General features: G+C 40.5%; 1 protein-coding gene across 1 annotated transcript; it reads left to right on the forward strand.

The window, feature by feature from the left end:
* On the forward strand, positions 2,008 to 11,947 carry LOC8056979 (ATP-dependent DNA helicase At3g02060, chloroplastic). Its single transcript, XM_002449575.2, has 15 exons — positions 2,008 to 2,776; positions 3,095 to 3,320; positions 4,209 to 4,454; positions 4,968 to 5,102; positions 5,406 to 5,530; positions 6,269 to 6,408; positions 6,994 to 7,064; positions 7,638 to 7,799; positions 7,956 to 8,042; positions 8,645 to 8,818; positions 9,551 to 9,595; positions 9,712 to 9,882; positions 9,963 to 10,148; positions 11,067 to 11,437; positions 11,541 to 11,947. Exons 1-14 carry the CDS (start codon positions 2,142 to 2,144, stop codon positions 11,166 to 11,168), a joined length of 2,505 nt encoding a protein of 834 aa, XP_002449620.1. The 5' UTR covers positions 2,008 to 2,141; the 3' UTR covers positions 11,169 to 11,437; positions 11,541 to 11,947.

Genomic DNA, 12,432 nt, shown 5'->3' on the forward strand with positions numbered 1-12,432 from the left:
TGACGTGACAGGCACAGTAACTTCTGTATCACGGCAGGGCATGGCGGCGACTGTTCCAACCACCCTGGTCACTGTGGCCTTACCTTTTTCACTATGCAACCTTACCTCTTTTACTGTGGTTTACTGCCTCACAGTGAAAGAGGAATGGAGAAGGTTAATCGGCGTCACTGTTTGCTGTCTCCTCCTACAGTTAACAGGATAAGAAGCAGCATCACCGATCCGACCCCCACGATTCCAACAGGGTTTGGTAACTCTCTACAGGAGCAGCCATGCTGTCAGCCATGCCTCAAGGACGGGATGGACGAGCACCTACAGGGTCGGGACTATCATTCTTCCACTCGGCAGGAGGAAACCTCCAATCACCATGTAAAAACCTGCCTCCCCTTGAGGCTATAAAAGGGGAGCCAGGGCTCATAATCAGGACAAGTACACAGAGCTCACCACACTCACTCGCAGAATAGCAACCAACACTCTGTCCACCACAAAGTCGAGACTTGGGACTTAGCCCTCTCTCGCAACCTGCTTGTACCCCTCTACTACAAGCACCTTTGGGTGCAAGGTTATACAGACCCCCCGATCTCACTGGACGTAGGGCATTCTTGGCCCGAACCAGTATAAATTCCTTATGTTCCACTTGCATCACCATCCAGGTTTAGATAGTCACGCAATCTTATACTTGTTTGTGCCTAGACCACGAGTCTAGACGCCGACACATCTAAAATTGATTATCAAAATTTGTGCATTCGTACATACGCATCTATCTAGTAGTTAAAGAGGCATTCCTTACCTTTTTGACTTGTTTTTTGAGCGCATTTCGTGTTCGTTTTTCTGATAATCCATATTTTTTCTACTAGTTAACAGTAATTTTTTTTCTCATAATAAATCAACGAATAGTATTTTTAGCTATGATTTTTCAGACCAGCGAACAAACTTAAAACTTAGCCTTAGCAGCGATGGTGGGGCATCAAAACTGTTGGCCACCTGGCCCTGATATTGTCCACAATAATGAACTCGATTCTTGTTGTCTGCTAGACTAAAACATAGTAGAAATAAAAAAAAATTATAAAAGTGTTGTCTATTTTCTTTTCTTTCAAGCTTCTATGGAAATATTTCTGACCCCACACAAATGTTTGAGTTAGCATGGTTATCTTACGCAAATACCTTAAATTTTTCTTTTGTCACATGTATGTCATTAACTATTGTGACAATCTTATAGCAACTCTAGCAGTGTCTCTACTTAAGTCTCTATAGCTAAATGTAGGTGTCCAGGCTAAAAATAACACTCCAACAGATTCTCTTTTAAGCCTTCATTTGGGGTCACTGTATAAACGCAGCCTTACCCACCTTTCTCCAGCGCTGATCTCCACTACCGCGCTCCCTTTCTCCACCCTGACCTCCACCTTTGTGCCTCGCCCTCATCCCTTCCGTTGAGAGCGACTTCTCCTCAATGAGCGGGAGCAGCCCCAGCCATGGTCGTCGCAAGCGTCGAGCCTCCCCTTCCTGCGGCCGCTCGGTAGCGACACTAGTCCTCCCTTTTTCGTGGACAGCCTATGCTCCGATGAACATGGGCCGAGAGCTCCGATGCGCCGAGAGCTCTCATCTTCTTTGCGTCCTGGAGCTGGGATCTGTGTGGAGTACGTAAGGAAGAAACGTTTAACCTAATGACAAGTGGGTTCCACATGTCATTGTGTGTCAATTTAAATTTGGAGGTCTTTATCTGGGTGGTGCTACTGGAGTGGAAACAAAAATTTTGGATATAAAAAAGAAGAGGGAGTATCTAAATGAAAAGTTCTGTTTTTTTAAGTTACTCTTAGATAGACACTCTATTTACATGACCGTTTAAAAGTATTGTTCGCTAATTTATTTTGAAAGCAGGAACAGAGCGAGAGGCGGTTTTGTTTCAGTGGCCTGTTGCTGCGCCCAGCCCCGACTCCGCGTATACGCAGCCAAAAATTGGGCAAATATCTCCCCCGCCCGTGCAACCGGTCCACGCAAACCCCATTTGTCTCAAGAATTATCCGTTGCCCCGCCTCGTCCACTATCCACTGTCCACACAGCCCTTAAACCCCTCTCCTTCCCCTTTCCTCCAAGTTCCATGCGCCGGGCCTCCCCGTAGCCTCGGCCGGCGTTCCCGTCCCACCATGGCCGCGCCACCGCCTCACGCCCCGCCGGCGGGGTCTCCCCAGCCCCTCCTCCTCCTCCTCCACCACCACCCGCCAGCACTGGTCCTCCGCGTCCGCCTCCGACCCCGCGGCCTCCGCCTCGCGAGGGCGCCCCCGCCCGCCGCCACGGCCACGTCCACGGCAGCCGCGGCCTCCGTCGCCCCCGACGATATCTCGCAGCTCAACCACCGCCTCCGCGCCATCGCCCGCCGCCGCGAAGCCGCCTCCACCTTGCAAGGCGGCGGCGCCGCCTCGTCGTCGTCGTCGTCGTCGTCCTCCCCCGTCGACCCGTCTCAGGCCGAGGCGTACCTCCGCATGATCCGCGACCAGCAGAGGCTCGGCCTGCGCCAGCTCCGCGGGGAGGAAGGCGAGAGCGACGGCGACGAGGAGCGGGGGGCGAGGAAGGGGGTGGCGGCGGGGAGCTCGCTGGGGCATCGCGTGGACCCGCGGGAGCTGGAGCCCGGCGAGTACGTCGTGCACAAGAAGGTCGGCGTCGGGAAGTTCGCCTGCATCAGCGCCGAGGACGGCGTCGACTACGTCTTCATCCAGTACGCCGACGGCATGGCCAAGCTCGCTGTCGACCAGGCCGCGCGCATGCTCTACAGATACAACCTGTATGGCCGCCTCCTTGGTCCTCGGTCCTGCATACACGGCTTCTGTGCTCTGCAACCATTCCAATTGGAAAAACGAAATTGCGCTCCTTCAATCACTGTGCTCCAATTGGAAATCCTAATTTGTCCTTTAGACCCAAATTTGGAAGTGTCACTTTCGTGATGGATGCGGATTTGCAATTTCGACTGGTGGCAATGAACACATTCACTTCAATTTTGCATGCTATGTTATGACTTATTATACGATGAGCCATTTTCTCGATCTCAACTGGAAATTAAAATTTCACGTTAACCATTTATTCAGATCGATCCCTATTGCAGGCCTCATGAGAAGACGAGGCCACGGAATTTGAGCAAACTGAACGATCCTTCCACCTGGGAGAAGCGGAGGCTGAAAGGGAAGCTTGCTGTGCAGAAGATGGTTGTCAACCTGATGGAATTGTATTTGCAAAGGATGAGGCTGGGAAGACCTCCATACCCAAAGCCGGCATCCATGGATGACTTCGCTGCTGAATTTCCTTATGAGCCTACTCCGGACCAATGCCAGGTCAACTTGAATCAACTACCATAGTTTTTTCTTCTAAAAAGATGCTACTCACAATCCTTGTGTTTTTGAAGATGTATACAAATAGAAATGTTGCAGTTACCTTCTCACTGACATGGATGATAGATTGATAGACAGAGTGACACCCTGATAACTGCTGCGATGTGTGTATGTCCTATTTTAGATCCAGTTCAACATAGCATAGTATTTTCTGAGCAAAAACAATCTCCTGCCTGGTGGATGCATAGACCAAGGGTGAAATGTGTGGCAATTGTATATGAAATCTCTTCATGCTGTAGTTAGATTGTTTCCTTACATATGACAAACATCTACTGGCATTATATGGTCTGGGCTTAGAAGTCTCTCAGTCCTTAATATTTGCTTTCCATACCTGCTTTCAGTTCCCTTATATGGTATGCACTACTGCTCTGTTTGCTTTTCTAGTTTTTGTTGTCAGAGTTGAGGGTCTCACTTGCTATATCCTAGAATTCTACTCCCTCTATTCCAAATTATAAGACATTTTGACATTTCTAGATACATAGATTTTGCTACGTATCTAGATATAAACTTATGTCTAGATACATAGTAAAATCAATGCATCTAGAAAAGGCAAAACGTCTTATAATTTGGAATGAAGGGAATAATTGTAGAGCTCTTCAGATGCGGATCTGTGTGAGATATAAAAGAGATAGAACCAACTCATTCTAATCACTGTACTTCTCCCCAGGATTCTTCTATCCCAGTCCTATTAACTTGAAAAACTGCCTGGAAGATCAGAAATTCAGAATTCCGTTGCATGTACACACAGTACAGAACATTATATGGTCCACAGTAAAATACATTCTAAATAAACTTGAATGCTTGCTGAAATGGTGCTCATTCTGATGACAGGCCTTTATAGATGTTGAGAAAGATCTGACAGAACGGGAAACACCAATGGATAGATTAATCTGTGGAGATGTGGGCTTTGGCAAAACAGAAGTCGCAATGCGTGCTATATTCATTGTTGTGTCTGCAGGGTTTCAAGCTATGGTTCTTGCTCCAACGATAATACTTGCCAAGCAACATTATGATGTAATGACTGAGCGTTTTGCCAACTATCCTGAGATAAAGATCGCCATATTTAGTGGTGCTCAGGTATGCCGTGGCAGAAGTTAGTTTAGCCTACAATTTTTCTCGAACACAGTTTAGCCCACAATGCAACACATTTCGTATTTCCCCCTTTCTTTTGGAACTATCTATGCTTGTATTTAATTCTTGACCCTAAGAAATGTTGCACCCTGATCTCCTTATTCTTAATAGTCTAACATTTGAAAAAAATCCTTATATTATATATATGACTTGTATCATTTGCTAAGATAAGATAGGTAATGGGTTGCATTGCATAGCTGTGGCAGTGTCTTGCAACTTAATGTTATTAGTTGTCAGATTATTTTACAAACTTATTTTAAAGAAGAAAATATTTTACTCATCCTTCCTTTCTCTAGTGATTTTATTACTTTTGGAATGTATATAGAATTATAGAGTTGTGTTGATGTCAAGTGTGTTTCAGCCTTGCTGACCCAAGAGTTACTACATATTGAAATTAATTTACTTAACATATCAACTCTATCAATTGCACTGTATAACATGGTGATCTCTTCTTTGCAGAGCAAAGAGGAGAAAGATGAGCTAATAACAAAGATTAAGAATGGAGATTTGCATATCATTGTTGGCACTCATGCTCTTCTTACGGAAAGGATGGTCTATAGCAATCTTGGTCTCCTAGTGGTGGATGAAGAACAAGTACCTCTGTGAATCTTGCTACATTTTCTTTTCCAGTCCTTGAAATTATCTGTCTTCTTTTGTCGTCATTTGTGTGTGTGCGATTGCTGCTCTAGTCTGGTGATGTTGTGGGTGAAGGGCAAGTGCCTAGAGAAGAATAGAATTTTGAAAGCTAAATTAGTTCCATTCTTTTGGAAGTCCACAATGTTAAGTTATGCTGTGATTGGAATCTTGCAAGAATGTTTGAGTCAAATCAAAAGTTATCATATGTATATTTTCTTTTTATGCATATATCTTCATATATTCTGTTTAAAATATTTACAGAAGTTTGGTGTTCAACAAAAGGAGAAGATTGCCTCATACAAATCTTCTATTGATGTTCTTACACTTTCTGCAACACCCATTCCACGTACTCTGTATCTGGCTTTGACTGGTTTCCGTGATGCAAGGTAAGGTGTGGTTACAGTAGCATGTTCTTTTGTACGTCGTCCATGTTGTTGAGATAAGATATTGTCATATTGTGTCGTCTAGAATTTAAATATAGATGATTTATTGCACAACGTGATGGTAATCGCTACCACTACTTTACCATTATTAGCTAATGATTACCACTAGACATTTTTTTTGAACGGGAATAGGGGAGTCCCCACTGTTAGAAATTATTATATTAATAGGATAAAAAGAAAAAAAATGTTACCACTAGGCGTCAACATGAAATTCAGCTTCTTGGATGCATGCTATCTGCTCTAGTTTTGCTCTATTTAGTCTGTACCACTCTGCTGGTACTGCTCACTGGAGTGACATCCATCTGGTGTTTATAACAACATAAAAATATAAAGGACGTGGCTTAATGATATTAATGTATTTTATTTGCACTTGTTCAAAATATGAGTAATAGCTAGCACTTCGACCTTATTGTTCAAAATAAGAAACCCCTACCATCTATGGATTTTCTTTTGCCATATTAGATTCCATGGACGAATGGACTATTATAGCTTGCAAATTGCAAAAGATTAATAAAAAATTAATGCTACTGTGGTTCAGGTAGATTATATGCTTGACAAATTAGTGTTATCCTATAGTAGTTTTTGTGCTCGCATGGTTCTCCATAATGTAAATTCTTTAGTTGCATTCAACTTGTATACTTTATTTCTGTTTTTATTATTGAGGCGTATTTCTACTTCCAGTTTGATGTCTACACCACCTCCTGAAAGAGTTGCTGTAAAGACATATGTGTCAGCATTTAGTAAAGAAAGGGCCCTATCAGCTATCAAGTTTGAGCTGCAACGTGGTGGTCAAGTCTTTTATGTTGTGCCTCGAATAAAAGGTCACAATTCTGTTAGCTTCATATGATTTTTTTTCAAGATAGGCTCTCATGATGCACGAAGTATGTTTCTTCATAATTAAGTTTACATTTCTTTAAGTTTATTATGTAAACATTATACCTGCTTGAGCTAAATTCTTTTTTCTTCTTCTCGGAAACGCTGGAGAGCTGTGTTTCTTTGTATTAAGAACGAGGGGTGAGAACCTTTACACACACATACACACATACACACAAACCCACACCAATACATATTCTGTTGACAAGGTTGCATAGATCGCCGATCACACATGACAAAGTGACTTGACCAAGACTAAGCCTAGCTAAATTCACTGAATTATGCTGTTAACGAGGCAAATTCTGGCTTTGTTAAATTGTATTTACTAGTTAGCCTGTTTAATAAATATCTCATTTGAATGGTTGATCAGTATGAACCTTATGCTTGGTTCAGCCGTTTCAGCTGAATTGCTCGAAGTCTAGTCTTGCAACTACACATATGATTTGTCTCTATATGGTCCTTTTGGATAAACAATGCACTATTACATTTTAAAATACATATGCATGTCTCATATTTAATTAATCATTCAACAGCAATAGACGATGTGTTGCAGTTTCTCAAGGACTCTCTGCCTGATGTACCAATCGCTGTTGCTCATGGAAAGGTAGGTTGACTAAGTTGTTCAAGAAGTTGGGCGTCCATTTCCTGTGCCATTTTGTAACTCCTTAGTTCTTAGTAGACATTATTATCTATGTTTGTGTATCTTGTGCTGTATTAGAAACCAAGATGCAAATGAGAATTTCCTGCTATTTGATTTAACATATTCCACTGTGGGTACAAACCCTGTGTCACTGGCAGACCCAGGGCCAGGTGACCGTGGGTCTCCACCTGGGCTCCTCGCAGTTCATGTCCATTAGGTCCAATTATTAAGTAGCCCACATATAAGGAGATAAGGTCTAATCCATTAGCCCATTAAATCGTACGGGCTTCTGAAAATTCTTGGGCCCACCATTACCTGTGTGGTTGGTTATTGCCCAAATTTATTCAAGTGGAGATTCTGTCTGCTCCTATAGTTCATATCATTTTATGCTTGATTCATTTACTTCAGCATAACATGCCAGCTTTTTTGAAGTCATTATCTTAGATTATTAAATATTGCCCGTAAATGTGTTTATTTAGATGAATGAAACATTAACCTCATTGACTAATCTTATTTGTTAAAACTTATTTGCTGCAGAAAATGTCAAAGAGCATACAACTTGCTATGGAAGATTTTGCTAGCGGGGAAGTCAAAATTCTTGTCTGCACACATATCATTGAAAGTGGAATAGATATTGCAAATGCCAATACAATGATTGTCCAGTTTGCTGAACTATATGGACTTGCCCAGCTATATCAGGTAGCTTTTATTTCCTTGTATATGTTTCTTTGCCTTGTTAGTAGATTTTTTTAATGCATGTGATTAATTCATCAGTTGACAAATATTCTAATAAGAATATAAGATGCATGTATCTACTCTCTTAATTTCAAGTTCATTGTTTTGCCTTTGCTTCAGTTACGAGGAAGAGTAGGAAGATCGGGTAGAGAAGGCTTTGCGTACCTTTTCTACACTGATAAGTCTTTGCTCTCAAGAGTTGCAACGGTAAGCTCTACAGTGCACCTTATAGTTTGTTATTGGTATCCATTATTTTGTCTCATACCGTTTTACTTTATGTGATGTTGAAAGCATATTTGGGGTGTTGTACAAGATGTTGAAGTCCCAATAAGAAATAGAATCTGACTTTTGATTATTCCAAGATAGTTTGTGCTTGTTACTTGTATTTTACTAAGGCCAATTCAGAGTACAGGTGGTACTACCTTATTACCTGTTTGGGCACTTTTGTAGATGAGACCTACTCTCACAATCGGTAGAATACTGCCACTGTGACAACCCCTCCTGCAGCTGCTTAGGCAATATGTGATGTCATGAAGATAGAGACATGCTATTTAGTTGGTGAGAGCAGATGGGAATTGCATCTGTTGTTATTCGTAATTGAGAGATTGGATACAGAGTACATTTTATAGAGATACTTAAGCTAAGAAATAAAGAGGTAACACGCCAGGGGGAGAACTATGTGTTTGGGAGACTCTACAAGCAGGAGGTTTATGGTTGACAGAATCATGCACAAATGAACTTCAAAAGAGTTCAGTATCCCCAGCAGATCATAGACTTCTACATTTGTCGTTTAACATTTTCTTCTACAGGATAGACTTGGAGCTATTGAGGAGCATTCAGAGCTTGGCCAAGGTTTCCATGTTGCAGAGAAGGATATGGGTATCAGGGGATTTGGAAGCTTGTTTGGCGATCAACAGTCTGGAGATGTTGCAAATGTTGGCATTGATCTATTCTTTGATATGCTTTTTGATAGCTTGTCAAAGGTATCTTCATTCATTCGGACACATTTACTAATGATTTCTTCTCATTTTGTTTTCTACTTAGTAATCATGGCATTGGTTATCTAATATTATGGTGAGCCTTAAGCTATTAAATCTGCGGCATAAGAAATTTCTTTCTTACAAATAGTGTTACTGAATACTGATACAATATGGTGGTGCAAATGCACTTGTAATTGAGCTTTTTTGGGAGAGAGAAGATAGAAACATCTACCTGGCTACCAACTTTTGAAAGGTTTCCCTTACCACATTGGTAAGTCAGATATGAAAAAAGTCACTAAAAATGCATCTAATCATCTGCTACACACTTGCAAATTTGCATCAGTAGTGCTAATTGCTTCTCAGAATTTTGAGATGCATCTTACATGTCCTGTTCTGAACTACTAGCTTGTGTACAAGTCTCCTTATCATGTCCTCCCCTTTGCAAGACTGTCTATTCTTTGCTTGATTCATCACGGGTGCACATTATTCTATTTAGAATCTTCAGATTACTCAAAGGATAGTTAAAGCAGTTTGGCTAGTCCTTCAGATTACTGAAAGGATAGTTAAGAATATTTGTATTTTGCTATTTCAGTTTCCAATAGTACAACTATTGGGGATGATTGCTTGCCTTTATAAAAGTAACCGAGTAATTTCTTAGCTAAGTTCTAGCTAAAAGTTCTGCATCACATGCTATTGCCCATGATAATTCTGATAGGATTATTCTAACTCTTTCAGGTTGATCAGTTTTGCCTTGTTCCCGTTCTGTACAAAGATGTTCAGGTGAACCTGAAAATACTTCTCAATTTGAGTTGCATAGCTTTCTTATGCAAGCATTACATAATGATGTTTTGCAATTTTGTACGAGCATTGTTTGAGTGAATCTTTTCTTGGGGCAGCTGGATATAAACATTTCTCCACGTCTCCCCTCTGAATACATAAGTTATCTGGAAAATCCTGTTGAGTTGCTCAATGAAGCAGCAAAAGCTGCAGAGAAAGACCTATGGGCCTTGATACAGTTTACAGAAGACCTGCGTCGACGATATGGAAAGGAGCCCCGTGATATGGAGGTGCTTCTTTATGCTATGATCAGGGCTCATGATTTCAGTTTAGTGGCTTACTTTGTTGTGTTATGTACTTTCTCTTGCAGTTACTACTGAAAAAGCTGTATGTAAGACGGATGGCTGCAGATCTTGGTATCAGTCGGATATATCCATCTGGCAAGACGATATTCATGAAAACAAACATGAACAAGAAGGTATTTAGGCTCATGACAGAAGCAATGACTTCTGAAACACATCGGAATTCTCTATCATTTGCTGGAAAGGAAATTAAGGTAAGGGTCCATGTGCTCCAGTATGCAATTTCCTTGAGCAGATGAAACTGAGGAAAATCAGTCCTAGTAATTATTTTGAAATACTATAAGCAAAGCAGGGTTGTTTTTTTTGTGTGTGTGTGATGGATGGATTAAATTTGGGATCTTGTAGGTTTTATGCCCAAAATCCAATGAAACAATATTCTCTTAAAGTACATGACCTTGTCTATTATCTATATAACGTAAATTAATGTGATCATTAGTGTTGGGCACAGCCCAGTGGTTTAGTGGCTTAGTGCTCATCCCTCTATTAACCATAAACCATATGCCTGGAAGCATCCAACTGTTCCAGCATCCAAGTGACGATCATTTGACTGACCTATATTGAGTTGTGGTACTGGCTAGTTCTTTTTCTTTCTTTTTGAACAAATCACTAGTTCTTTGTTTTACAAAGCCTTAATGCATCTAAAGATCGATGGGGCAGGCTGCTGGGTCGTTTTGTAGTGCCAAAGCACCAATCACTAATGATTATTCATGCTATCATGCCCAGTTCTATTACTAATGATATCTGGTGTTACTGATTATAATTTTCCTTGTTATTAACTTATTATGCATATTGTCATTTACTCCCTCAGTTCCAAATTATAAGTCGCTTTGGTTTTATTTGGTACATCAAATTTGCTATGTATCTAGACGTACATACATAGAAAATTCGATGTACAAAAAAGGCAAAACAACTTATATTTTGGAACAGAGTAAGTTCCTGTTCCATTCATAGGTGTACTTTGATGAACTTGAATTCACCTTTTTTGGCTTATGCCATTTTAAAATATTTTATCTCATATCCTTAATGAAATGACACACGTCTCTCTTGTGTTGTTCAGAAAAAAAATATTTCCATATGTGTTGCCTTTTTGACAATTCTACTCTTTTCTACAGGCTGAACTCCTCGTGAGCTTGCCAGACACCCTACTTTTGAACTGGCTTTTCCATTGCTTATCAGACTGCTATACTGTAATACCAGCCCTTGTGAAGTACTAGACTATTATTATTATTATTTCATAAGAACTGAAGGCTTTTGCTGCCACCATGAATGAAGAGAATGGTCTATCCATGCTTGAAGAGAATGGTCTATCCAAGAAAGCAGTCTTGGCTATTTGATTCATCTGCGATGGATGACTCTTCATTATGTTGGTATTGGCAGTCAGGCTCTGGCAGGCCAAAGCAAGCCCATACACACTATTGATTTAGGAAAAGGTCTGTCAAAATTGTCAGCATAACGAGCATACTTGAGTCCTATACACAAACTGGTATTCTCTTGAGCAAAGCCCAAAGTTCCCATTTTTGCAGTTCTTCAATAAATCCTTCTCACATTATATTTTTTATGTGACGTCGTCCTGCCAATTTTTTCAGGAGAATGCTCAACAGAAAGCCACATATTGCAGTTTCTACATTCTCTGACAGCAATGGGAGGATTGCCTGATGCATAATCGCTAAATTCAGGTGCAATGCAAGTATGAAACATGAAATCAGGAAGCTCAGAACTAGTTCAGATATACCTGACAATAGATAACATTCAAAAATTTTCTAGGATTTTTGACATAAACTATTGAAATATTGCTCGATAAAATGGTAGATAGGGAACTAGGGATGGTGTTAACTATACACCATTTGCTTGACAAGAAAAGCATTAGGAAAATTGGGGCCAATTGGTCTGTGAGTTAATATTTGTTGTAAATGCCTATTCAAACAGATTGTGACGGACTGACAATGATCATATTAGTTGACAAAAATTCGTGGAACTACGTGTATTTTTGTCATACATATCACAAAACTTTTCAACTATTTTGGCACTTGGTACCACAGAACCCGGTGCCTAAATAGTTGGTAATTTTTGGCAAGAAAATTGTAGCTTTGTGGTAACAAGTGCCAAAGTAGTTCTATGGTACATGCCAATTATTACTCATTTTGTCAAAGTAGTTATTGAAACTTGATGTATTGGTTTCGTACAACTAAGTTATGTAACAGTTTAAGATTTGTGCTTTTAACATTTGAAGCTTAGCATAGTTTAGCCGAAGAAAAAAAAAGTAATAATATCTCAGGAAAAACACTGATCTGTTAGAAGAAACATCCTGCTTGTTTAGTTCATGAAAATTGAATTGAAGATAATATCCGAATATCCCATGTGAAACTAAATCGTGGGGTCTCTGTCTTCATTTAGGCCTCGTTTAGTTCCCAAAATTTTTCAAGATTCTCCGTCACATCGAATCTTGCAACATATGTATGGTGCATTAAATATATATGA

Source organism: Sorghum bicolor, chromosome 5 (assembly GCF_000003195.3).
Source record: "Sorghum bicolor cultivar BTx623 chromosome 5, Sorghum_bicolor_NCBIv3, whole genome shotgun sequence".
Lineage (NCBI taxonomy): Eukaryota > Viridiplantae > Streptophyta > Magnoliopsida > Poales > Poaceae > Sorghum > Sorghum bicolor.

Bases quoted from the DNA above. Each gene is read 5' to 3' on its own strand.
- LOC8056979 (XM_002449575.2), top strand. From the start codon at position 2,142: ATGGCCGCGCCACCGCCTCACGCCCCGCCGGCGGGGTCTCCCCAGCCC. The intron at 3,321-4,208 runs GTCAACTTGAAT...TTCTGATGACAG, and splicing joins CTACTCCGGACCAATGCCAG to GCCTTTATAGATGTTGAGAA. The intron at 4,455-4,967 runs GTATGCCGTGGC...TCTTCTTTGCAG, and splicing joins CCATATTTAGTGGTGCTCAG to AGCAAAGAGGAGAAAGATGA.